This window comes from Oncorhynchus kisutch, linkage group LG25 (genome assembly GCF_002021735.2).
Source record: "Oncorhynchus kisutch isolate 150728-3 linkage group LG25, Okis_V2, whole genome shotgun sequence".
Taxonomy (NCBI): Eukaryota; Metazoa; Chordata; class Actinopteri; order Salmoniformes; family Salmonidae; genus Oncorhynchus; species Oncorhynchus kisutch.
Genome location: NC_034198.2, coordinates 9,982,772 through 10,009,051, shown reverse-complemented (window position 1 = coordinate 10,009,051; position 26,280 = coordinate 9,982,772). Strand labels below are relative to the sequence as shown.

The following is a 26,280-nucleotide window of genomic DNA, read 5'->3' as shown; positions in this document are numbered from 1 at the left end:
TACCTACCACCTTGCGCTGCACGCTCCTCCCAAGTGTGTGTGGTAAGCGCACAAGTGAAGTTACGGTTGAGGGGAAGCTGAAAACATTACTACGTCCGAAGGAAGAGGTAGCTGAAATTCTCTGGTGGTGGTTGTTCAATATGACCCGGCAGCTGACATCTCGCCAAACCAAATTATAAGGTAAATTTCTTGGATTGAAATGGCGCAGTATCTGGACCAGATATAGCGAGGAAGCGCTTCATATTAGAGTATACAGAATTTGCGAGCGATGCGTGATCTAAAGTTGCACTGGTAACACAGCCCTGTTCTTGACGGCTGAGGTGCAAATGATATATAGTTTGACAGTAGTGTTCTCAAAATGAAAGACAACAACCTGTTTTTCTCCACCGTGCAATGAAATTCTTAGTAGGATAGGAAAATGTATCTCAGTACAGCTTCATTTGAGGTTGAGCATAAACTATTCTACATATGCTTTAAATGTTGATATTTAGTTGCGTTGTCAACCAAACACAATTACATGACTTTTGTCATACAGTAAATAGCCTTAGCCTAAAGTTATCTTGCAAAACGAATGTAACAGTATTTAGTCAACCTTAAAATGAGTAACACATCTGTGTCTACATTTTGAGGTTAGCCTAATGCAACTATACCCGCTTTTTATGATTACATAAGACATGTATGTTCAACGCGCAGTGATCACACACTTAGATGACAACTAAACCAAAACTCTGACATTGTTTTGCCATTAGAATTTGGTTGTGCTTTTATACTTAACAAAAGTATAAACGCAACAATTTCTAAGATTTTACTGAGTTATGGTTCATATAAGGAAGTCAGTCAATTGAAATAAATTCATTGGGTCCTAATCTATGGATTTAACATGACTGCAGCCATGGGTGGGCCTGGGACTGCATAGGCTGACCAACTGGGCAGGCAGGCCCAAACAATCAGAATTAGCTATTCCCACAAAAGGGCTGTATTACAGACAGACAAATACTCCTCAGCACCCCCCACTACCCCTCAGACAATCCCGCAGGTGAAGAAGCCGGATGTGGAAATCCTGGGCTGGCGTGCTTACACTTGGTCTGCATTTGTGAGGCCGGTTGGACAAACCTCCAAATTCTCTAAAACAACATTGGAGGCAGCTTATGGTAGATAAATTAACATTACATTATCTGAAAACAGCTCTGTTGGACATTCCAGCAGTCAGCATGCCAATTGCATGCTCCTTCAACTTTAGACATCTGTGGCATTGTGTGATGACACAACATAATGACATAACTGCACATTTTATTGTCCCCAGCACAAGGTGCACCTGTGCAATGAGCATGCTGTTTAATCAGATTCTTGATATGCCACACCTGTCAGTTGGATGGGTTATCTTGGCAAATGAGAAATGCTCAGTAACAGGGATGTAAACAAATTTGTGCACAAAATTTGAGAGAAATAAGCTTTTTGTGTGTATGGAACATTTCTGGCAGTTTTTAATTCAGCTCATGAAACATGGGACCAACACTTTTATATGTTGTGTTTTATATTTTTGTTCACAGTGTAGATGGTTGTAAGCATAGTGATATTACATTGGGAATTGAACAAACTTCTGACACATTTTGAGTGAGTGAATAAAGGTTGATCAATGAGATTTCCACGTCAACCAAATATTACCCAATTTTTTGTAATATTAAAAAATATATATTTTACCCCCGTTTTTCTCCCCAATTTCGTAGTATCCAATTATTAGTAGTTACTATCTTGTCTCATCGCTACAACTCCCGTACGAGCTCGGGAGAGACGAAGGTCGAAAGTCATGCGTCCTCCGAAACACAACCCAACCAAGCCGCACTGCTTCTCAACACAGCGCGCATTCAACGCGGAAGCTAGCCGCACCAATGTGTCGGAGGAAACACCATGCACCTGGCGACCTTGGTTAGCGTGCACTGCGCCCGGCCCGCCACAGGAGTCGCTGGTGCGCGATGAAACAAGCGGCCAAACCCTCCCTAACCCGGACGACGCTAGGCCAATTGTGCGTCGCCCCACAGACCTCCCAGTCGCGGCCGGCTGCGACAGAGCCTGGGCGTGCCTGAGTCTCTGGTGGCACAGCTAGCGCTGCAATGCAGTGCCCTAGACCACTGCGCCACCTGGGAGGCTCTATTACCCACATTTCTATGTTGAAATGGCGTGGTGTTCCCAGTGGGATATTAACTTAATTTGGCCTAGGGGTAGTGGTGGAAAAAGTACTCAATTGTCATACTTGAGTTAAAGTGAAGATACCTTGATAGAAAATGAATCAAGTAAAAGTGAAAGTCACCCAGTAAAATACTACTTGAGTAAAAGTCTAGAAGTATTTGGTTTTAAATATACTTAAGTATCAAAAGTAAATGGATTTGTGAAAATGTACTTAAGTATCAAATGTAAAAGTATAAACCATTTCAAATTCCTTATATTACGCAAACCAGACGGCACAATTCTCCTGTTTTAAAATTTTTATTTTATTGAAGAATAGCCAAATGGCACACTCCAACACTCAGACATAATTTACAAATGAATTATTTGTGTTTCGTGAGTCTGCCAGATCAGACGTTGTAGGGATGACCAGGGATGTTCTCTTGATAAGCGTGTAAATTGGACCATTTTCCTGTCCAAATGTAAGGAGTACTTTTGTCAGGGAAAATGTATGGAGTAAAAAGTACATTATTTTCTTTAGGAATATAATGAAGTAAAAGTTGGCAAAAATATAAATAGTAAAGTACAGATACCTCTTGGCAGTGGTGTAAAAATACTTTAAAGTACTACTTAAGTCTGTTTTTGGGGTATGTCAAACAAAGATGCACGACAGGGCCTGGGCGGCTTACAGGGATCCACATTACTCCATCAATGATCCAGTATTCAACTCGATACGTGTATTCCCCAAAAAAAATATGTTTTACACTGTCATTTAAGATTTATACTGCAAAATGTTCTCTCTGTCCAACCATGCGCTGCAGCAGTCGTAGTAAAACAAGTTGTATGCTATTTTTATTGCACTCAAGTCATAGTTGTGTTCTGATTTTGACGCCGTCTCTGAATTCGCTATCTCAAAAGGAATCGCTGGTCTAGCATACCTGCCTACCGATTTTACATCAACATTTTGCCTAGAACAATTTCTCTTTCTTTCTTTTTTTTAGACTGGATGAGGACAGGTGTCTGAGTATCAGTATGTGTTGTTGACACACAGTCAGGACATGCCAGTGCCACAGATAATTGTCTGGAGTTTCTGTCTGTCTGGACACTATGTACCTTTCTGGCAGGGTGCACGGGTGAAGTGGCAGCTCACTCTACTGCTCTCTTGCGTGGGTGACCTCATCACTGTTTGCTTATCTCTTTTGTTGATTGATGGCCAACTAATCAGTTTCCAAATATTTGTCCACCCTTGAGTCCGTATCAGGAGTAACAGTATGTTTTTTGAAGGATTATTTTGATTAAGTCTTGTGACCTAATTATGTAATACTATTTGCTGATGTATTTAAGAACATATACACACACACACACTCACAAACAAACACACCGTCGCACTGCACACTGCCCTATCCCATCTGGACAAGAGGAATACCAATGTTAGAATACCACAATACCTGGCTGTCATTGACTATAGTTAAGCATTCAACCCCACAGTACCCTCCATTCTCATCATTAAGCTCGAGGCCCTGGGTCTGAAGCACGCCCTGTGCAACTGGGTCCTGTACTTCCTGACTGGCTGTCCCCAGGTGGTGAAGGTAGGAAACAACACCTCCACTCCGCTGATCCTCAACACTGGGGCCCCACAAGGGTGCGTGCTTAGCCCCCTCCTGTTCACCCATGACTGCGTGGCCACGCACGCCTCCAACTCAATCATCAAGTTTGCCGACGACACAACAGTAGTAGGCTTGTTTACCAACGATGACGAGATAGCCTACAGGAGGTGAGGGCTCTGGGAGTGTGGTGCCAGGAGATGCCAAGGAGATGATTGTGGACTTCAGGAAACAGCAGAGGGAGCACCCCCCTATGCACATCAACGGGACCATAGTGGAGAGGCGGTGGAAAGCTTCAAGTTCCTCTGTGTACACATCACTGACAAACTGAAATGGTCCACCCACACAGACAATGTGGTGAAGAAGGCGTAACAGCGCCTCTTCAACCTCAGGAGGCTGAAGAAATTTGGCTTGTCAAGTAAAACCCTCACTAACTTTTACAGATGCACAATTGAGAGCATCCTGTCGGGCTGTATCACCGCCTGGTACGGCAACTGCACCATCCGCAACCGCAGGGCTCTCCAGAGGGTGGTGCGGTCTGCTCAACTCATCACCGGTGGTAAACTACCTGCCCTCCAGGACACTTATGGTACCCGATGTCACAGGAAGGCTGAAAAGATCATTAAGGACAAAAACCACCCGAACCATGGCCTGTTCACCCGGCTATCATCCAGAAGGCGAGGTCAGTACAGATGCATCAAAGCTGGGACTGAGAGACTGAAAAACAACTTCTCAAGACCATCAGACTGTTAAACAGCCATCAGTAGCGTATTAGAGGCTGCCTATGAACAGACTTGAAATCACTGGCCACTTTAATAAATGGAACACTAGTCACTTTAATGTTTACATATTTTGCATTTACTCATCTCATTTGTTTTTACGGTATTCTATTCTACTGTATCTTAGTCTGTGCCGCTCTGACATTGCTTGTCCATATATTTATATATTTTTAATTCCATTCCTTTGCTTAGATTTGTGTGTATTGTTGTGAAATTGTTAGATACTAATACAATGTTGGAGTTAGAAACACAAGCATTTTGCTACACCCGCAATAACATCTGCTAAAACCTGAATGTGACCAATAAAATTTGATTTGATAATTGCTGCTCAAATAAAGAGAAGCAGCAGGCTTCACCTGATACACATTGTACATCTTGTCCATACAATGGCCCCTTTGTACACTCAGCGGGAGACCCATAACTCTGCCATCCACTGAAACAAGTACTGCACCTCACCCAGTCTAGTCTGCCTGCCTGATTCAGACAATTTTTTTTATTTCAAAACTGTTGTCTGCCAGCATTCCTCTGCTCATTATAAGTGCTATGTTCTGCATAGCAACACTAAGCAAAGGATATAGCTTGTCAATTTGAATGAGAGAGAGGGCTTTGTCTTGTTGGTGCGGCATTGTGGTTGAGGATGCCACGGAGTTGGGAGCAGGTGTGACGTTTTCATTTTCAACTGTTGCTTCTGTGACTAATACGTTGTCATAACACTGAAACCGAGCAAGAAGGTGTTAGACATTAGTACATGTTGTGAAATCTGTCACGCACTATGGAAATACTGGTTTCCTTGTTTATTTTAGGCACATGGCCCATTGGAACAGGGAAGCTAGAAACCATTATACACAGGCAGTTAGAAAAGCCAAGGCTAGCTTTTTCAAGCAGAAATTTGCTTCCTGCAACACTAACTCAAAAAAGTTCTGGGACACTGTAAAGTCCATGGAGAATAAGAACACCTCCTCCCAGCTGCCCACTGCACTGAGGATAGGAAACACTGTCACCACTGATAAATCCACCATAATTGAGAATTTCAATAAGCATTTTTCTACGGCTGGCCATGCTTTCCACCTGGCTACTCCTACCCCGGACAACAGCACTGCACCCCCAACAGCAACTCGCCCAAGCCTTCCCCATTTCTCCTTCTCCCAAATCCATTCAGCTGATGTTCTGAAAGAGCTGCAAAATCTGGACCCCTACAAATCAGCCGGGCTAGACAATCTGGACCCTTTCTTTATAAAATTATCTGCCGAAATTGTTGCCACCCCTATTACTAGCCTGTTCAACCTCTCTTTCGTGTCGTCTGAGATTCCCAAAGATTGGAAAGCAGCTGCGGTCATCCCCCTCTTCAAAGGGGGGGACACTCTTGACCCAAACTGCTACAGACCTATATCTATCCTACCGTGCCTTTCTAAGGTCTTCGAAAGCCAAGTCAACAAACAGATTACCGACCATTTCGAATCTCACCATACCTTCTCTGCTATGCAATCTGGTTTCAGAGCTGGTCATGGGTGCACCTCAGCCACGCTCAAGGTCCTAAACGATATCTTAACCGCCATCGATAAGAAACATTACTGTGCAGCCGTATTCATTGATCTGGCCAAGGCTTTCGACTCTGTCAATCACCATATCCTCATCGGCAGACTCGACAGCCTTGGTTTCTCAAATGATTGCCTCGCCTGGTTCACCAACTACTTCTTTGATAGAGTTCAGTGTGTCAAATCGGAGGGTCTGCTGTCCGGACCTCTGGCAGTCTCTATGGGGGTGCCACAGGGTTCAATTCTTGGACCGACTCTCTTCTCTGTATACATCAATGAGGTCGCTCTTGCTGCTGGTGAGTCCCTGATCCACCTCTACGCAGACGACACCATTCTGTATACTTCCGGCCCTTCTTTGGACACTGTGTTAACAACCCTCCAGGCAAGCCTCAATGCCATACAACTCTCCTTCCGTGGCCTCCAATTGCTCTTAAATACAAGTAAAACTAAATGCATGCTCTTCAACCGATCGCTACCTGCACCTACCCGCCTGTCCAACATCACTACTCTGGACGGCTCTGACTTAGAATACGTGGACAACTACAAATACTTAGGTGTCTGGTTAGACTGTAAACTCTCCTTCCAGACCCATATCAAACATCTCCAATCCAAAGTTAAATCTAGAATTGGCTTCCTATTTCGCAACAAAGCATCCTTCACTCATGCTGCCAAACATACCCTTGTAAAACTGACCATCCTACCAATCCTCGACTTTGGCGATGTCATTTACAAAATAGCCTCCAATACCCTACTCAACAAATTGGATGCAGTCTATCACAGTGCAATCCGTTTTATCACCAAAGCCCCATATACTACCCACCATTGCGACCTGTACGCTCTCGTTGGCTGGCCCTCGCTTCATACTCGTCGCCAAACCCACTGGCTCCATGTCATCTACAAGACCCTGCTAGGTAAAGTCCCCCCTTATCTCAGCTCGCTGGTCACCATAGCATCTCCCACCTGTAGCACACGCTCCAGCAGGTATATCTCTCTAGTCACCCCCAAAACCAATTCTTTCTTTGGCCGCCTCTCCTTCCAGTTCTCTGCTGCCAATGACTGGAACGAACTACAAAAATCTCTGAAACTGGAAACACTTATCTCCCTCACGAGCTTTAAGCACCAACTGTCAGAGCAGCTCACAGATTACTGCACCTGTACATAGCCCACCTATAATTTAGCCCAAACAACTACCTCTTTCCCAACTGTATTTAATTTTTATTTATTTATTTATTTTGCTCCTTTGCACCCCATTATTTTTATTTCTACTTTGCACATTCTTCCATTGCAAAACTACCATTCCAGTATTTTACTTGCTATATTGTATTTACTTTGCCATCATGGCCTTTTTTGCCTTTACCTCCCTTCTCACCTCATTTGCTCACATTGTATATAGACTTGTTTATACTGCATTATTGACTGTATGTTTGTTTTTACTCCATGTGTAACTCTGTGTCGTTTTATCTGTCGAACTGCTTTGCTTTATCTTGGCCAGGTCGCAATTGTAAATGAGAACTTGTTCTCAACTTGCCTACCTGGTTAAATAAAGGTAAATAAATAAATTGGCTGTAAATGTATATATTTTTTTGTCACAAAACTCTTAAATACTGCATGTGATAACTAAGATACTTTCTCACTCACATACTGAGCCAGGTCATTTTTAATGGAGGTCCAAGGGCAATGGGCGGAGGTCTTCGAGGGCTCTGACAGACAAGAGGACTCTGGTGGGGAGGGTGAGCTGCTGGGTAGCTCCACAATCACCTTGGCTCCTCTGGTGGTCAACACTCCTCCCCCTCCCGTTCGCCGCTCCCAGCCCCTCGTCATCCGCAGAAGCAGGTAGGCCTACCTGACTTGACTTACCCAATGGCCATGACTCCATTGGTTGACAGTGAATGACTCAATAGCATTTGACATGTCTTATACTTGCTACCTGCACAGAAGTCAATGAGTCATGTTCGGATATTGAGTCATATGTCACATCCTGTTGTTCATGACAGTTACAAAAGACTCCTAAAAATAGACAGACCCTTTTTAATTGAAATGTATTGGTTATATTGTGTGAAATGTTATTTTCCTTTTTATACATTGTTGTATCCAGTTGTATTGTATTTGTATTCATTTTTTTTTTAAATGTTGTATTTTTTCCCAAATTTTTCCAGAATGAATAGCGTGGAACTGTCCTCTGTTCCTTCTATACCCAATCCCTTTCCAGAGCTGTGCAGCCCCTCTCAATCCCCAGTCCTGATTGGCTCTCTCTCACCGCCGAGAAGTGACACGCATGTAAGATCAAGGGCTCAATTCAGCCAAGCCTACATTATTATGATTATTATGATGTAATTGGCTATGCAATCTTCAGGGACATTGTTCTGAATTAATTTGATTGGCATTGGGTAGGTAGAATTGTCACATTGATAACATTGCCTCTTTGGAATACAGAATACAGTACAAGTTCATTTGACTGGTCTGGCAGAGGAGCCTCCAGAGGGGATTGTATGGATTCATGTTGTTGACTGAGTGGTTCGCAGGGGTTAATTTGATTGGCAGAGGCCCCTGGGTATGCTTGTGCGTATTTAACGATAGGCGACAGACTGTCACTATGCCATAGATGCTCCTGGGCATGACACTCACCACATACAAGCGTGCCACAAGCACATTCTAATACACACACACACACACACACAAAGACAAACAAAAACACACCTTTTTCCTCCAGTTACTGCCACGGTATCTTTACTTGTGATATAGTTGCACAGACAAATTCCATCATGTTGTGACACCATCCATCATTGTCTGGATTAACATAGATGTATTAGTTTGTTTAAAATGCCATACTTATGTCTTTAATGTTCTGTATGTACCTAGCTACTAGGTACAGATTGGTTTTGTTTTGCCCCATGGCTATTGCAAACATCAGAGCAAAAATGTTGAACATTTTAACTAAGCTATTTTGCTGAAAGGATGAATTCAGCGGATATTGATACCTTGCCCGGAAAGAATGTGCAAACATCCCCCACGAGCAGTGTTGGAGAACATCATTTTAAAAAATTACTTATCCTACAACGTCTATCCTACAACGTCTATGAAAAGTAAAATGTTACTTTACTTTTGCGTTACCAAAAACAGAAAACCCTCTGAAGATGTCTTACGCGTTTAGTCATTTATTCCTATCCCCAGTAAAAGGTGCACACTACCTTTTGAATGGCTTGCGTAGTCTAAACCAGGGGTGCAACTTTCACTGGGGATGGGGTCATGTCCCCCCCCCCCCCCCCACACACATTCTGAAATTGCATTTTTGTCCCCCATTGTATCACATTCCAATGATAATACTAACGAGGCAACGGTGTGCTTTAGGACCACCTTCGAGTGGTTGGGTAGGCTGTTTGGAGTGTTTATCTGACAGAAAAAATATATAATAATTATGTCCGTCCGTCCGTCCCCCACTTCTAAAACAAAAGTTGCCCCCCTGGCCTATACCATCCACAGCCTAATCTATAGCTCTGGACTATGCCAACTCGACTAATAATGACAGACGCAATATCTCCTTTACTATACTTTAAATAAATTATTTTGTTGAATTATTTATACATAAGTAAATACATATACTGTATAAAACCAACTGGGCAAAGTAAAATGAGAGTTCAAATACAAGAACAACTGGCTACCACTCTGTTTTTACCCACCAATATGAACTGGGCTGTGAACAATGTAATTGTTGTTCCCTTTCCTTTCTGTCTATGGCGACGACGGAGCAGGAGAAATTTAAATTCTTATCAACTGAGCCTAACTTGATTCTCTAGCTACATTGTTTGCTTTATTACCAGGCAATAAATGGGGCAGTCTCCTGAACCCGATGATCCTGTGTTTGCGTGTGAATCCTGCAAGTAGCGTCAGTCAAGATTCGAGGGGTCACCTCTGTCCTTTTCTTCTACCAATTCAAAGTAATGTGAATACTGCCGCGATAACGGCTATTGTCTCTGCCATCTCGCTAGCTATCTGCCGGCTACCATGCCAGCAACCCACCTCAACGTTTGTGTAGAAACAGGAAGATTGTGATGAACATTTTTTATTTTATTTGCGCCAACAAAGAAAAAAGGAATTATTGTAAAAGTAACTGATTACTTAAATAAAAAAATGTGCGCTTTAGGTTACTTGTTACCACCAAAAAGTAATCTGAGTACTCTAATGCGTTACTTAACACTGCCCACGAGACTCCAGGCATTTGTTCATTATTTGGCCTGTTGTCTCTTGCGGGAACGAGTCTGCTTTCGCTAAATAACAGGTGAAGTTTAAATCTGGTTGTACTGGTTTTGGAGTTGGCTGAGGAGAGAGACGGAGCTAGATATTGCGTCGGGGGTGTCACAAGTCCTCAATTTAACCTGTACCTGGCTCTCCTCTCAGGCCTTGGGGGCTCGGGCTAGGCCGTGTGCCAATCCCATCAGACCGGTTCTGGAACAAGATGGGAGGAGGTGTGAGTTCTTGTAAATAAGAGAGGGAGCGGGAGAGATTGAATAAGACAAGTTCAAGGGGAGGGTGAAGTGTCAAGGGAGTTAAATAAAGGATTCTTTTTGGCTGTCACTATAAAAGCTGTTGACTGATTCTTGCCATCAGAAACCCAGTCTCTCACCCTGGTTAAGCTTAATAATGTGACAGTTCCAGAATTGGCCTATTGCTGTTCATTCCTATAGTTCATCTATGATCTCTTTTAATCCTTTTAATTTATTTTCATTATGTAATTTTTGCCTTTATTTTGGATTTGTTTTCTTTTGGATTTGTCTTGGTATGCATGTGTATGTTCGTTGAATATTACGCAATGTACTCTGTTTTCTCAATGTAGTGTCTCTGTCTGCTTCTCTGGTCTAGCTGATCAAGGTGTTCGGCGAGGACAGTCACAGTCGGTCCCTGTGGGTGATACCCAGGGCCACAGCCAGGGACGTGTGCCATTTGTTGGTGCAGACAGCCCACTGTAGCGACCAGGAGAACTGGGCTCTGATCGAGCTGCATTCAGCCTTGGGCCTGGGTAAGACTGGACTGCACACTGTCCAAACATTGCCCAGCAAATGCCATTGGCATTCCAATTATTTGCAATTGTTTTTGGAATGTTCCTGGGTTGTCTAAAGGCGAGTCTACATCAAAAAGTTTCGATGAGATGAGACAACTGGAGTACGGTGTCCATATTAGGACAGCCTCAGAGTTGGTTTGGTTTCCGACTCACTCTGGCTTGAGAGAGCCTGCATACCAAGTAGCTCTCCAGGAGGGTTGGTCACCCCCTGTCCTACACTGTGTGAAGTATTTCTCCCTGCCCCCCCCCCCCCCCCCCCAGAGCGAGTTCTGGAGGACCACGAGGTGGTGGTGGAGGTGCAGGCTGCCTGGCCCTCCGAGAGCGACACCAAGCTTCTGTTCCGCAAGAACTACGCCAAATATGAGTTCTTCAGGACACCTGTGGTAGGCCTGCTGAGCTCTTCTGCATCCTCCACCATTTTGTCTAGGAAGAGAAGCTATTTCAAAGCCAAATGCCAAAGGCCCTTCTGAATGCATGGTCACACAGAGATCAGCTTAGATGGCTGGAAGGAAATGGTGATGAATAGTATAACATACCAGATGCTCTAACTTAGAATCCTTGGACAGAATACGATAGGATCTTATGTTATGCCAGACGTGTCCGCAACGGGTTAGTTTGTTAATAATCACCGTCATCTGGATGTCCTGGTGGAATCAGTGTTAACATTGTGTTTCTATCACATTCATGTTGCTCATCCTGTTCATTAAAACGTTTGACTTCATGCACGCACACACACAGTATTTTTTTATTTAAAAAACTTTACTTATAAGGATGGTAATGCAGGTTGATTCACACAGGTGTGCGTGTCTTAACAGACAGTGGGCAAAATAAACCTTTTTTTGTCAGGTTTTAAACATTTGCTTTGATTTGCGTGACGTCTTGCCTTAACCCCCTTGAAACACTGCTATCAGACTCAAGCCATTGCTCATAACCCTCCATACAGGCACCAGAGAGACCTTATGTTATTGAAATAGCCCTTTGGTTTACAACTGTAGCTTCCTGTTACAGCTGTTCTTCCCCAAGCACATGATCTCAGACAGTGCTGATGTCACCAAGGGCATGACCTCGGCAGAACTCATCCAGGTAAGCAGTCAATTGGAGGGAAATGGAGCAAGGCCATGTGCTCTACTATAGCTTCTCCTTTGTGGTGTATGTTAGGTTTCACTCTAGCTGAGCAGAAACTAGAACTAGAAACTATATCAGGTTGCCAGGAAAGTGTATCAGGAAACAAATTGAATTGGCAGATATTGAGAATGACATTTCAATCATGTCAGAGGATGTACAGAAACAACCTTTTGGAATGGTTTTTAGTTCAGTAGTTGAATTGATTACATTTTGAACCTTGTCGATTTTTCTATGCTTCTCTTCGGTTTAGACAAAGATCCATTGGATTTGACCCAGATGTTGTTTCCTTGCCTCGATCTAGAATCTGCTGCAGTCAGGGACATGTCCTGAGATCCAGGGCTTCCTCCACGTCAGAGAGCCCAGCCGCAAAGCCTGGAAGAAGGTCTACTTCTTCCTCCGACGTTCAGGCCTCTACTGCTCCACCAAAGGCTCATCAAAGGTCAGCCATGGGGCACCAGATTTTGATAGAAATAGAACATCCAGAACTGAAAGTAATTTACAAGAAATGGCAAAGGTACATGAAGATGGTGGATTTCAGAAATGTCTTAATTGTTTTAGCACTACGCCCAGTTTCTAAACTACGGTGTGTGTGCTTATTTATCGAACCATGTCACAATCTACTTTTTTAGTTTTTTCAAATTGGTGACGTCTTGGAGCTAAAATTGGGATCATGTATACTGTGCTAATGACGACACCAAAAAAGGGGGACTGAGAGTAATTTACAATACGTCAAACTTAGCACACAAGGCCTTTGTGGTAAATGTATGTGATCCACCATTTTTATTAACCTCCACTATTTAACGGCCATTTAATTTAGTTTTACACTTTCCATTTCAAATTAATGGTTAAATGACTTGGGGCGGCATAGTTACTGTACAGGTATGAAGATATTTGTAGTATATTGTTTCGATATGCCCCATCGACGGATAGCCTGGTCGGTGTGACGTCTGATGGTCTGTGTGTCCTAGGAGCCCCGTCACCTCCAGTACGTGGCTGACCTGGAAGACCTGAACGTCTACAGTATCACCAACAGCCGCAAGCTCTACGGTGCCCCTGTGGACTTCACCTTCTGCGTCAAGGTAACCACTACAACCGTCCAGGGCTTCATTCAAGAGGGCCATGTTTCGAAATTGTTCTGAAATGGGATGCTTACACGCTTCTTTGTGTGTAGCCCAGCAAAGACCGTATTCGTGCGCAGGACTTGAAGCTGCTGTGTGCGGAGAACGAACAAACGCGCACCTGCTGGACCTCTGCATTTCGATTATTCAAGGTGAGGAGAACCCAATACTCGGATATCATTACATCATGACCTGAACTTTATTATAGAATCAGATTCATGCCCAAAACAAACACAAATAAAAACATACAAAATGTGGCAAACCCATACTGGCAAACCCATACAGGATACCCTTTTACTTTTTCCTCCTGTGTCTGCCGGAGCAGTATGGGAGGCAGCTGCATTGTAACTACCAGCTGTCCCAGTCGGCACCTCGTCTACAGGAGGTTGTGTCTCAACGGTGTGAGTCGGAGGCCAGCCTGGTCGCCATGGACTTTTCAGGGAAGGCGGGGGGCCGGGTCATCCAGAATGCTTGGGAGGCCCAGAGCGCGGAGAGGGAGGAGGGACAGGCATGGAGGGTGAGGATAACTGGGTCGGATGGTGGGGTGGAGAATGCGACTGGACAAGGATACAGATGGGTGACGTGTTGTAGTATTTTTATTTGTATAAATTATTTGATCCTTTATTTAACCAGAGAAGTCCCATTTGGATTTACATCCCTGGCCAAGAGCACAGCTTACATATAGTTCCACATGAAGAACAAAACCACGTAAAACATAACAATGAATGGAAGTTAAAACAGTGCAAAGTGCATAAGAGAGCATAAAAAAACTAAAAACATGTGCAGGCTGTGGTCAGCAGCCCTCCGATCCGGGATTTAAAATCCTCAATCGGAATACAATGATCTAATTTGAAGTCATTCTGCAAAGTTCCATGATGGAAAAAAAGAGGAGAGGTGACGAGGAGAAGAAAAATAGGCAATGGGCCAAGAGGGTCACAGGAGGAATAACAACAACCTAACAGTCTGGAGTTACTAGTGACTATGACCTCTCTCTTGTATCTCAGAGGAGAGAAGCCTTGAGGTGCAGCCTACCCAACCTTAACCCGGGATCTCGGCCCTCTTGTGAGTCCAGTCAAACAACTACCGTGTCAAAGTGTTTCACATTCAGTTTTTTCCCCAAACAGAATATATTTGTTCAGTACATTGATCTAAATGGTTAATGAGTGTGTGTGTATTACACAGCCATACACCGGACCCAGCTCTGGTTCCATGGTGGTGTGTCGCGAAAGCAGGCCCAGAGGCTGATCGAGGAACAGGGATTGGTGGATGGGTATGTATGCATGTGTGCTTGTTGTGGGCACATCTTTGCATGCAGCTCCTTTGAATGTAGCTCCTTTGCATGTAGCTTTAGTTTGTAAACAACATGCTCACCTTGGGTGACATCTACCGCATTGTGTGTCTGTGTGTAGGATGTTCCTGATTCGTGAGAGCCAGCAGCATGCCCAGTGTTTTGTCCTCTCGTTGTGTTACAAGCTGAAGACCAAACACTACCTCGTCATCCCTGTGAGTGGACTTTCCTCTCCCCCATCATGTGAACCTTGCCCTTTCATTATGAGATAGCAAGGCTATAAAGACAGTCTAGTCATAATTATACTAGGTAGATATGAAAAACAATGCTCGCCTTCAGCACACGTGCACAGTTGGGGCGAGTGACTCTGAAATTACAATGGCTAGCCCCACGTCGTAAATTTTTATTATTGTGCTTTATGCTATTTGCCTCATAACTCCTGCGTGCTTTTTTTTGACTATGAACTTACATGTTTACCCGATCGTGGGACAGACTGTTTGTTCCCACACTGGGGACTCCGACTCTCTATTGTTTACACAGACTCTTGGCCTCCTATCCTATTATAACCAGTGGTGGAAAAGTACCCAATTGTCATACTTGAGTAGAACTTTACTTAAGTGAAAGTCACCCAAAAGTCACCTTGTTGTGATGTGTTTTTATCCTGTATTTTTAATCCCAGTCCCTGTCCCCGCAGGAGGCCTTTTGGTAGGCTGTCCATTTATAAAAAAGAATTTGCCTAGTTAAATAAAAATAATAAATATGTTTGTTTTTTTAGTACAGACCGGTATGCAGATTACAGCTAGTTATCTAACTCGTATGTTTTTGCGCTAATTGTTTGATCCTGACAGATGAGCATGTAGATGATTATTTTATTGTGAAACCCTTTGTTTCTCTGTGCAGTGTGAGGAGGGCGGTAGGAAGTACTACACCATGGATGATGGCCTCACCCTCTTCATTGACCTACTGCAGCTGGTGGAGTTTCACCAGATCAACAGAGGCATCCTCCCTGTCTGCCTCAAACACCCCTGTGTCTGTGTCACCCTCTGACCACTTGGTTAGGGACACCTCATATGACCACTGGGCTAGGTATATAGGCAAAGTAGTTCAAACGCTGTCAGTTTCACTGTAGCTAGCCGTACACCGGTAGACCGTGTCTTTTGCCCCTGTGTTTCGGGCACTGTTTTCCAGATGGTGAGGGCAGGTGTTTGGCAGGCGGGAGCGAACGACACTGTGTGCTAGCTTAGCCAGCTAATCCTGAGGACGACTCCGGTACACAGGAGGCGGGAACAACACTGTTTGCTAGCTAACTAACAAGCTAGCTAGCACACTGTGTCGTTAACTATCGAGTTAGCTAGTACACGACACAGTATTGCTCTAGCAGCCCGTCTGCTGTGCTAGCGGGGGGGGGGGGGGGGGGGGCAATTCATGAAAGAACCAATGGGATGCTCGAGGTGGGAACACCCTTAATTGTGAGCTGCAGTTGCACACTTTGAAAAGTTACAAATTGCAGCTTGAAGTCACATGCAGTAACTAGTGTGTAGGGGTCTAGACATGGGTGGTCACAGCTATACACTCCTAGCAGTAGCTTTTAAATCATGTATTTTTAATTGAAACTAACTCATTTGTTGTTTCAGACCCCCCCCCCCCCCCACCACATTTTTTTTACATTTTAATGAATTACTTGCAATCCCTGTGAGGGTAAGTTTAATTACGCATTTTGCACAGCTTTAGGATCTTAGAGCGCCATCGTTCGTGGTAGGATTTTGTGCTGAAACCTAAAGAATTTGACTTGCTAAAGGGCTTGTTCACTCCCTTGTGAAGCAATACATCTGTGGATAGTTGGCTGGATGGCTATAACTGATATCACTGAGTAGGTTCTTCAATTTGAGAAAAAAAACATTGTTTTCACACATCCTTTAGGGGCTTGGCGATTTACATGTGGAATAGAGCCCATTTCACTGTGTGGAATGTACAGTGTGCAAGTTCCTGAGTGTACCACTAGGGAGCACTCTTCGTACACCGGACAGCAGAGCCAAAGACGTGAGAGCTGATTTGTCATTGAGGAATTCATCAGGGGCTTACCCAGCGAGGTGCAATGTTTAGAATCAGTTAGAAATGAACTCCATAGAGCTATTGAAAATCCATATTCTTCACATCAGGAATTATCAAGCCTTTTCAGCACAATACATTTCTATCTGAATGTTCTGTAAAATTGCACCATCTTGAATAAGCCCCAGGATTGGTGAAATACTGTAGCTACTCGGCATGCCTTCTAAATGTGCATATGTATGTTTTTAATTATTATTTTATAGTTCACTGTGTATGGTTTTCATACTAGGACACACTACTAGTAAGTGCCTTGTAAATTCATATAACACTAAGCACTCTTAAATGCATATTTTTTGCACAATGTTGGTTGAGGGAGAACTATTCTGATGTCTTGTTTTTGTAGTTAGCTGTAAAAAGAGATGCAGGCTGTTCATTCCTACCCTGCATGTTCATAGTGTATGCTTGTATGGGCTTTCAATCAATGACATTTTAGACTTATTTGAAATCTTGCAATTGCTCATAGCGTTTATATGAATTAAGTGGTGTTCGATGTACAACATATACATCTCAAGTTATTCAAGGCCAGTTTACTTTTGTGCCACGTTTTCCTTCTTTTTTCCCCCCCATTGAATTAAATTGTATTGTGTGATATGCAACAGCAAATATCTATATCTCTTTCATAACTGTTTAATAAATAATAGATTTTCTTATGTTTTGTTGAATTGGATCTGATTTTAAATGTTTGCACTGTAATCATGGTCGGGATCAGATGGATTTTGTCTCATCGCTATGGTTACAGTATTTGCATTTACTGTAAATATCTTCCCATCGAAGCACTTTACAACAACAAAAATAACAAGAATGGACCTTAATACCAACATGTACCGTGCCTTCAGAAAATATTCACACTCCTTTTTTTTACATTTTGTTACAAAGTGTGATTTTAGAAAATGTATTTAGTTGTCTAACAAAGGTCAGCGGTTTAATTTTGATTAATGGGAAATTAAACACTGTTGATTTAGATAAGTATTCAACACCCTAAGTCAATACATGTTAGAATCACCTTTTGGCATTGGTTACAGCTGTGAGTGTTTCTGGGTAAGACTTGGAGCTTTGCACACCTAGATTAAGAATAATTGACAAATATTCAACCCACAAAATTCTTCAAGCTCTATCAGGTTGGCTGTTGATCATTGCTAAAAACAGCCATTTTCAAGTGCTGACTATGATTTTCATGCCATTTTAAGTAAACTGTAACTAGGTCACTTCAATGCTGACTTGGTAAGTAACTCCAGTGCATTAGGAAAGTATTCAGACCCCTTGACTTTTTCCACATTTTGTTACGTAACAGCTTTATTCTAAAATGGATTCAATTGTATTTTTTCCATCAATCGACAAACAATACCCCCATAATGAGAAAGCAAAAACAGTTTTTAGAAATTTGTGCAAATTTATTAGAAAAGCTGATCACATTTACATAAATATTCAGACCCTTAATTCAGTACTTTGATGCACTTTTGGCAGCGATTACAGCCTTGAGTCTTCTTTTGGTATGACGCTACAAGCTTGGCACACCTGTATTTGGGGAGTTTCTCCCATTCTCTGCAGATCCTCTCAAGCTCTGTCAGGTTGGATGGGGAGTGTCGCTGATCAGTGACACAAAATCCCAATTCAATCTACACTGCTCAAAAAAAATAAAGGGAACACTTACATTGTGTTGTTTAACTCCAAGTCAATCACACTTCTGTGAAATCAAACTGTCCACTTAGGAAGCAACACCGATTGACAATACATTTCACATGCTGTTGTGCAAATGGAATAGACAACAGGTGGAAATTATAGGCAATTAGCAAGACACCCCCAATAAAGGAGTGGTTCTGCAGGTGGTGACAACAGACCACTTCTCAGTTCCTATGCTTCCTGGCTGATGTTTTGGTCACTTTTGAATGCTGGAGGTGCTTTCACTCTAGTGGTAGCATGAGACTGAGTCTAAAAACCACACAAGTGGCTCAGGTAGTGCAGCTCATCCAGGATGGCACATCAATGCGAGCTGTGGCAAGAAGGTTTGCTGTGTCTGTCAGCGTAGTGTCCAGAGCATGGAGGCGCTACTAGGAGACAGGCCAGTACATCAGGAGACGTGGAGGAGGCTGTAGGAGGGCAACAACCCAGCAGCAGGACCGCTACCTCCACCTTTGTGCAAGGAGGAGCACTGCCAGAATGACCTCCAGCAGGCCACAAATGTGCATGTGTCTGCTCAAACGGTCAGAAACAGACTCCATGAGGGTGGTATGAGGGCCCGACTTCCACAGGTGGGGGTTGTGCTTACAGCCCAACACCGTGCGAGACGTTTGGCATTTGCCAGAGAACACCAAGATTGGCAAATTCGCCACTGGCGCCCTGTGCTCTTCACAGATAAAAGCAGGTTCACACTGAACAGACGTGACTGTGTGGAGACTCAGTGGAGAACGTTCTGCTGCCTGCAACATCTTCCAGCATGACCGGTTTGTTGGTGGGTCAGTCATGGTGTGGGGTGGAGCGGCATTTCTTTGGGGGGCCGCACAGCCCTCCATGTGCTCGCCAGAGGTAGCCTGACTGCCATTAGGTACCGAGATGAGATCCTCAGACCCCTTGTGAGACCATATGCTGATGCGGTTGGCCCTGGGTTCCTCCTAATGCAAGACAATGCTAGACCTCATGTGGCTGGAGTGTGTCAGCAGTTCCTGCAAGAGGAAGGCATTGATGCTATGGACGGGCCTGCCCGTTCCCCAGACCTGAATCCAGTTGAGCACATCTGGGACATCATGTCTCGCTCCATCCACCAACGTGGCGTTGCACCACAGACTGTCCAGGAGTTGGCAGATGCTTTAGTCCAGGTCTGGGAGGAGATCCCTCAGGAGACCATCCGCCACCTCATCAGGAGCATGCCCAGGCATTGTAGGGAGGTCATACAGGCACGTGGAGGCCACACACACTACTGAGCCTAATTTTGACTTGTTTTAAGGACATTACATCAAAGTTGGATCAGCCTGTTGTGTGGTTTTCCACTTTAATTCTGAGTGTGACTCCAAATCCAGACCTACATGGGTTGATAAATTTGATTTCCATTGATCATTTTTGTGTTATTTTGTTGTCAGCACATTCAACTAAGTATTTAATAAGAATATTTCATTCATTCAGATCTTGGATGTGTTATTTTAGTGTTCCCTTTATTTTTTTGAGCAGTGTATTTTAAATTCAGGCTGTAACACAAAATGTGGGAAAAATTGAGGGGTGTGAATACTTTCTGAAGGCACTGCATGTGCCGTTTGACAGCAGAGTGCACAGGCAGACCATGCTGTATAGCTTCGTGTAGGTTATAAAGCTTAAGACTTGATTTCGCTGGTGGTCTAGAACTGTGTGTGGTTAAATAAATAGCTTCGCTAACCCTTCAGATCCACTCGGGCAAGCTTCACCAGCCCTACACCAAGGGGTTGCCACAGCAACAGTTTTTTTTCTCCATAGGCCTTTAGATGGGCAGGTAAATTAATGGCTTGAAGAAGAGGAAGTGTCAGATGATCGTGAAAGGCTAGGTTCTAATGAATGGCGGATATGGAGAGAAGTGGACCAAGACTGTAGCAGTATAAGAGGGTTAAATATCCTATACATATATTTGACAGATTGTCACCGTAAAAGACAATGTGTTGATATCCTGCATAAATACATCTGTTCATGTTTGATTTCTCATCTCCCATCTATTTCCCTCCCTCCCTCTCTGTGTGTGGATTGTTGCTGGGTCAGCCTAATGAATGTAGCATTACTGAATCATTCTGCAGCGTTGCCTGGAACCAGATTCATTATTCAGCTGCTGTGCCTAGACAGTGCAAGAGGAACTGCACTTGCTGTCAAAGGGCAGCAATGAATCTGTCACTATAGTCTCTCTCGCTCTCTCTCTCTTGCTCTCTCTGTCTCTCTCTCCCTTCTCCTCTCACAGTCACCCTCCCTGTCCTCTCTCTCTCTCCCTCCACTCTGTCTTTTTCCTTTAACTCCCTCCTCTCCCTTTTCTTCCACCTCTACATTCCCTTTTTCCCCTGCTCTTCCCCTCTTCTCTGCAGATCTCATTAACCTCTCACTCTTTTGTAGGTGTGATTAACTCTCCAGTTCTCCATTTTTTAATTATACTCTGAAATAATTCTAGTGTTTTGAACCGCAAGGAATTCAGTGGAAACTAACATGAATCTTGCAGTATCTTCCCATCTCGACCTGTCCTGAAAGTGACGTGCCGTTAGAGAGAAGCGCTCCTCGCGAATACAGTAGCTCGCTCAAGGGCAAAGTGAAGGCCTCACTCCAACTTGGCCCAGTGAGAGCATCGCCCACTCACAGGACTCAAGGCCAGGCCTGTCCATCTTTAATTTATCGCTATGTTTTATTAACCAGCCAACAAACAAATCAGACAACTAGACGGGCACTGTGGCACATCATGACTACACACAGGATATACAGTACACAAACATGTTCTCTCTTTTTCATTTATTTTATTTAACCTTTATTTAACTAGGCAAGTCAGTAAAGAACAAATTATTATTTACAATGACGCCCTACCAACAGTCAAAAGATCTCCTGCGGGGACGGGGGCTGGGATTCAAAATTAAAAAGAAATGAAAAAGAAATAACATGAATATAGGACAAAACACACATCACGACAAAAGAGACAACACAACACTACATAAAGAGAGACCTAAGACAACTGCTATAGTGACAGATTCATTGCTGCCCTTTGACAGCAAGTGCAGCAACACATGACAACACAGCATGGTAGCAACACTACATGACAACACGGTAGCAAAACTTGGTAGCATCACAAAACATGTTACAAACATTATTGGGCACAGACAACAGCACAAAGGGCAAGAAGGTAGAGACAACAATACATCATGCATAGCAGCCACAACTGTCAGTAAGAGTGTCCATGATTCAGTCTTTGAATGAAGAGATTGAGAAAAAACTGTCCAATTTGAGTGTTTTTTGCAGCTCGTTCCAGTCACTAGCTGCAGTGAACTGAAAAGACGAGAGACCAGGGATGTGTGTGCTTTGGGGACCTTTAACAGAATGTGACTGGCAGAACTGTGTTGTATGTGGAGGATGAGGGCTGCAGTAGGTATCTCAGCTAGGGGAGAGTGAGGCCTAAGAGGGTTTTATAAATAAGCATCAACCAGTTGGTCTTGAGACGGGTATACAGAGATGATGATCAGTTTACCAAGGAGTATAGAGTGCAGTGATGTGTCCTGTAAGGAGCATTGGTGGCAAATCTGATCTAGCCGCTCGAGAGCGCCCTTACCTGCTGATCTATAAATTATGACTCCATAATCTAGCATGGGTAGGATGGTCATTTGAATCAGGGTTAGTTTGGCAGCTGGGGTGAAAAAGGAGTGATTACGATAGAGGAAACCAAGTCTATATTTAACTTTAGCCTGCAGCTTTGATATGTGCTGAGAGAAGGACAGTGTACCTTCAAGCCATACTCCCAAGTACTTGTATGAGGTGACTACCTCTAGCTCTAAAGTAGTAATCACACCTGTGGGGAGAGGGGCATTCTTCTTACCAAACCACATTACTTTTGTTTTGGAGGTGTTCAGAACAAGGTTAAGGGTAGAGAAAGCTTGTTGGACACTAAGAAAGCTTTGTTGTAGAGCATTTAACACAAAATCCGGGGAGGAGCCAGCTAAGTATAAGACTGCATCATCTGCATATAAATGAATGAGAGAACTTCCTACTGCCTGGGCTATCTTGTTGATGTAAATTGAGAAGAGTGTGAGGCTCTTGCATGACACACACCCAGGCATAAACCTAGACACAGACACACACACTCACACACACACAAGCATGCATTTCTTAAAAAAGTCATATGCATCAATTTCTGTGCAACAGACAAACTAAATGGAACTTTGTGGTGAACGGACGGTAGCCTTCATGTTGTGTGTCTTATCTTGTGTCATACAGCATACGATGCATACCAGTCCTGGACTCCTCACCCTGAAAACACACGGCTACCTTCTCATTAATTCATGGCCTTTAATACTGGATTGAATTACAGCCTAAGGTGACACAGGATTTACTTTGACTGTGTCTGTCCTGTGTCCATTATCGCACACTAGCGCATGCACACACAGATACACACAAAACACACAATGCTTATAGATCATCTGTGTCCACTTCGTCTCATGTACACCCATACATGGGACACTTTTTAGGGCTCTTGTCGAGACACATCATCTTCGTTCATTATTTATTGCAACCGTCAGTAAGTTTGGTTGAAGCGTCGGACACATCTCTAAAAAGAAAAGTATGAGATGACTCCGCACACAGTCCAAAATGTCACACCTTCAACCAATGGTAAACATAGTGGTCGTGATAAATACATAACGTTGGGACGTTATCATTGGTTGAAAATCATTTCTCATAAGAACATAATTCCCTTACAAGTCGCACTTCCCAAATAGTATCCAATTAAATAACGTGCCTAGATTAAATCTAGCGTCCCTGGTCATTTGGACCAGATACCAGTCCCTGATTTTAAGACCACTGTGCCTTTAAGCAGAATGTGTAGGGGGGAGGGGTCTACATTTATAAAACATGAGTTTATTCAGTGGACATGCAAAGACATTGGGGAGAGGCTCTCCTGCTCTGTAGCATGCTGGCTTTCACATACACACCCACCCACCCACCCCTGCCAACCCACCGAAAACAGACACACTCACAACCATACCTAACACACTCTCCCATGCAGTGTGGTTGTACCAGAAAAACTGAACTCAGACAAAATATGGATGCAGAGAAAACAGAAGAATGAAGATAAGAGCAGAAGAGGGTTGAAAGAAAGACATAATAGTAGAAGAAGAAATACTATGACGGGAGCAGAAACCAGAGGGAAATGATAAAAAGCAGAGCTGTGAAGAGAGGGATCCTGTACTAACACGGCACAGGACAGCATAGAAGTGCGACTGTCGTGGTGCAGAATGGGCAATTCTTCATCCCCAGGCATGTCAACTCTATCTCCGTGCATACTGTAGTTACTGCAGGTATTTTTTATTTTTTAAACTTGAGTGGCTTTCTCTCAAACGCTGGGGGCTGGAAGTTCTCTTTGATCTGTTTACCTGGGGGATGGAAGCTGATTTGGGAATTTCTTTGGAGCATTTTCATGTTCTCATTGATATGCTAACGTTTCATTTCCTGGTTTGAAGTCTTATTTGCGCACGTGTTTCATCGCTTCGAGATGATGATTATTGATAAATGTTTTAAAATGTACAGTATTGTATTGACATGCTGTATTTCAAATACGGTTGCAAGTGGGATGTCAGTGACTTGGACTATCAGTTGGTTGAATTGTGTTTTTTTAAGAATGGGACAGTTTATGTATAAAGTATTACAGCGGTATTAGAGGGCCGTAGTAGGGTGCTCCCATAGCGAGCATGGATGTCTGGAACACCTGCAAGTGTATTTAGAACCATATTTGAATTTTTGGGTTACCAGATGCACGTTTTCAATCACCAGGTGCACGGCTTTGAAAAGTGTGGACTCTGCCATTTTCCCGACCAATTTCTGTAATTTTCAAAAAATGATTAAAAATACTTCCCGAAGGGCTAGAGGTCCCAAATTTCGTCTCATACCCTCTCTCGTGATGGGCAACAATTGCAGCATATCAAAAACATTTCGCATCCATAGGCACCTATGTTTCCTGTAACATTCACTTTTTTCCCAAAACTTAAAACACGATTTTCTATTAAAATGTTTTATACAAAAACGGTTTTAATTAAATGTAAATGCTCGTCTATATGTGCCCTTTCGTTTTAAAAAACCCCCATCCAGATTGGATGTGTACTTTCTGATTTATTCACGTTTTGTGTTTAACCGAATTTTACCCCCAATTTCGGGGCGGACATACACCCTGTGCGGTTCCGGGATTATATCGATAAATTGGCCTGATCGTCAATGACACACTCGGGGGTGGGTCGACCAGACAGGTACCGGCGCGAAATCAGAAACCTGGTTTTTGACAACAAGACTTCCATGTCCTAGAGAGACGGGGGTGGTGCCAAACTGATCAGGCCGAATAGAAAATAAGTACTGGGTACTTTTGAGGGATGTGAGCCCCTCGGAACCATGGTAATTCGGACATTTGCCGCCGGCGTCCGATTTAGTGGTTGGAACAGACCCTTCGGCGTCCGATTTATCCTAACTTTTGAGCCACGTTTCCCAGCTTGGTGATGGGAGGATATTGAGCTCTGCCCCGGCAGTTGTTCTATCCCAGCTATTACCTTGTGGGTTTGGTTCATCAATGACCATGGTTCTGGTCCAATGAAGGTGCCAATCCCTTGTTTGTAATTGTATTACAAACAATTATTCCCTGTCTGTGAAGAAGGTTTGCCTTATACATGAGTTGAGATTTTTTACTGAATGAAGAGATTGCCCTGTGTTGTTCCATAAATGTCTGTAATATGTTATGTGTTTGTATTTAGAATATTTCTTTGACCCTGTACAGAGGTTTTCTAGGTACTGTTGCGTTTTCTCAGACTTGAATGCCTGAAATTGGCCTCTTCATGTGTAGTGACAATGAGTCAAGTTCTTCTCGGAATGAGTCAAGCTCACGCTTCCAAAAGCCTCGCGGAACAAACAAACATTATATCAGATACATGGAAAGTGCAAGTGACTGACTGAGGAAGTAAAGGGATACAGGAAAGGGTCTGTCTCACGGAAATGGGGAAAATAAGGTTTTCCTGTGCAGTGGTGGAAAAAGTACCCAATTGTCATACTTGAGTAAAAGTAAGATACCATAATAGAAAATGACTCAAGTCAAAGTCCTGGTTTTAAATATACTTAAGTATCAAAAGTAAATGTAATTGCTAAAATATGCTTAAGTATCAAAAGTAAAAGTATAAATCTTTTCAAATTCCTTACAATAAGCGAACCAAACGACACCATTTTCTTGTTTTTTTTATTTAAGGAGCCAGGGGTACACTCCAACACTCAGACATCATTTACAAATGAAGCTTGGGTGTTTAGTGAGTCTGCCAGATCAGACGCAGTAGAAATGACCAGGGATGTCCTCTTGATAAGTGTGTGAATTGGACCATTTTCCTGTCCTGCTAAGCATTCAAAATGTAACAAATAATTTTGGGTGTCATGGAAATGTAAAGAGTAAAAAGTACATTATTTTCTTTTGGAATGTCGTGAAGTAAAATAAGTACTTTAAACCACTGTTCATGCGTCATTTGATCTAGCTTGTTGACAGTGGGAGAGATGGCAGAGGCAAGGAGACACAGAGAGATACAGAGAGCACTAGGAAGGGCATTGAAGCATAGACCTGAAAGAGCTCATTCACTCCAAGCACACACAGCAGGTGAGATGACTTTGAGTCCTGATGATTACTCAGGCCAGTCAACTGGAGGAGAGATGAGATTGAATACTATAGGAGAGAAAGCCTGTTACTCCCTGTGTCCAGGGTTAAAGTAACATATATGTAGCCCTGAAGTGAGATATTGGGTTCTTTATATTCATATACAGTACCAGTTTGGAAACACCTACTAATT

The 26,280-nt window shown here is 43.2% G+C and overlaps 1 protein-coding gene across 3 annotated transcripts; it reads left to right on the top strand.

Moving 5' to 3' along the window:
• On the top strand, positions 1–17,427 carry grb7 (growth factor receptor bound protein 7). 3 transcript variants are annotated; one of them, XM_031804884.1, is made up of 14 exons: positions 2–180; positions 7,732–7,914; positions 8,238–8,358; positions 10,939–11,095; positions 11,399–11,520; positions 12,146–12,220; positions 12,564–12,701; positions 13,231–13,341; positions 13,434–13,532; positions 13,706–13,897; positions 14,385–14,442; positions 14,563–14,650; positions 14,790–14,883; positions 15,569–17,427. In XM_031804884.1, the coding sequence occupies exons 2-14, from the start codon at positions 7,742–7,744 to the stop codon at positions 15,713–15,715; spliced, it is 1,575 nt and encodes a 524-aa protein (XP_031660744.1). In that variant the 5' UTR covers positions 2–180; positions 7,732–7,741; the 3' UTR covers positions 15,716–17,427. The 3 variants fall into 3 exon arrangements, with proteins under 3 accessions (XP_031660745.1, XP_031660744.1, XP_020316704.1); XM_020461115.2 differs by having other exon boundaries at positions 7,728–7,914; XM_031804885.1 differs by lacking the exons at positions 10,939–11,095; positions 11,399–11,520 and having other exon boundaries at positions 1–180.
• The last annotated feature ends 8,853 nt before the right edge of the window (positions 17,428–26,280 follow it).

Coding starts and splice junctions, on each gene's coding strand:
- grb7 (XM_031804884.1), top strand. CDS start 7,742: ATGGAGGTCCAAGGGCAATGGGCGGAGGTCTTCGAGGGCTCTGACAGA. Junction 11,096..11,398: donor GCATTCAGCCTTGGGCCTGG/GTAAGACTGGAC, acceptor CCCCCCCCCCAG/AGCGAGTTCTGGAGGACCAC. Junction 14,443..14,562: donor CCCGGGATCTCGGCCCTCTT/GTGAGTCCAGTC, acceptor TGTATTACACAG/CCATACACCGGACCCAGCTC.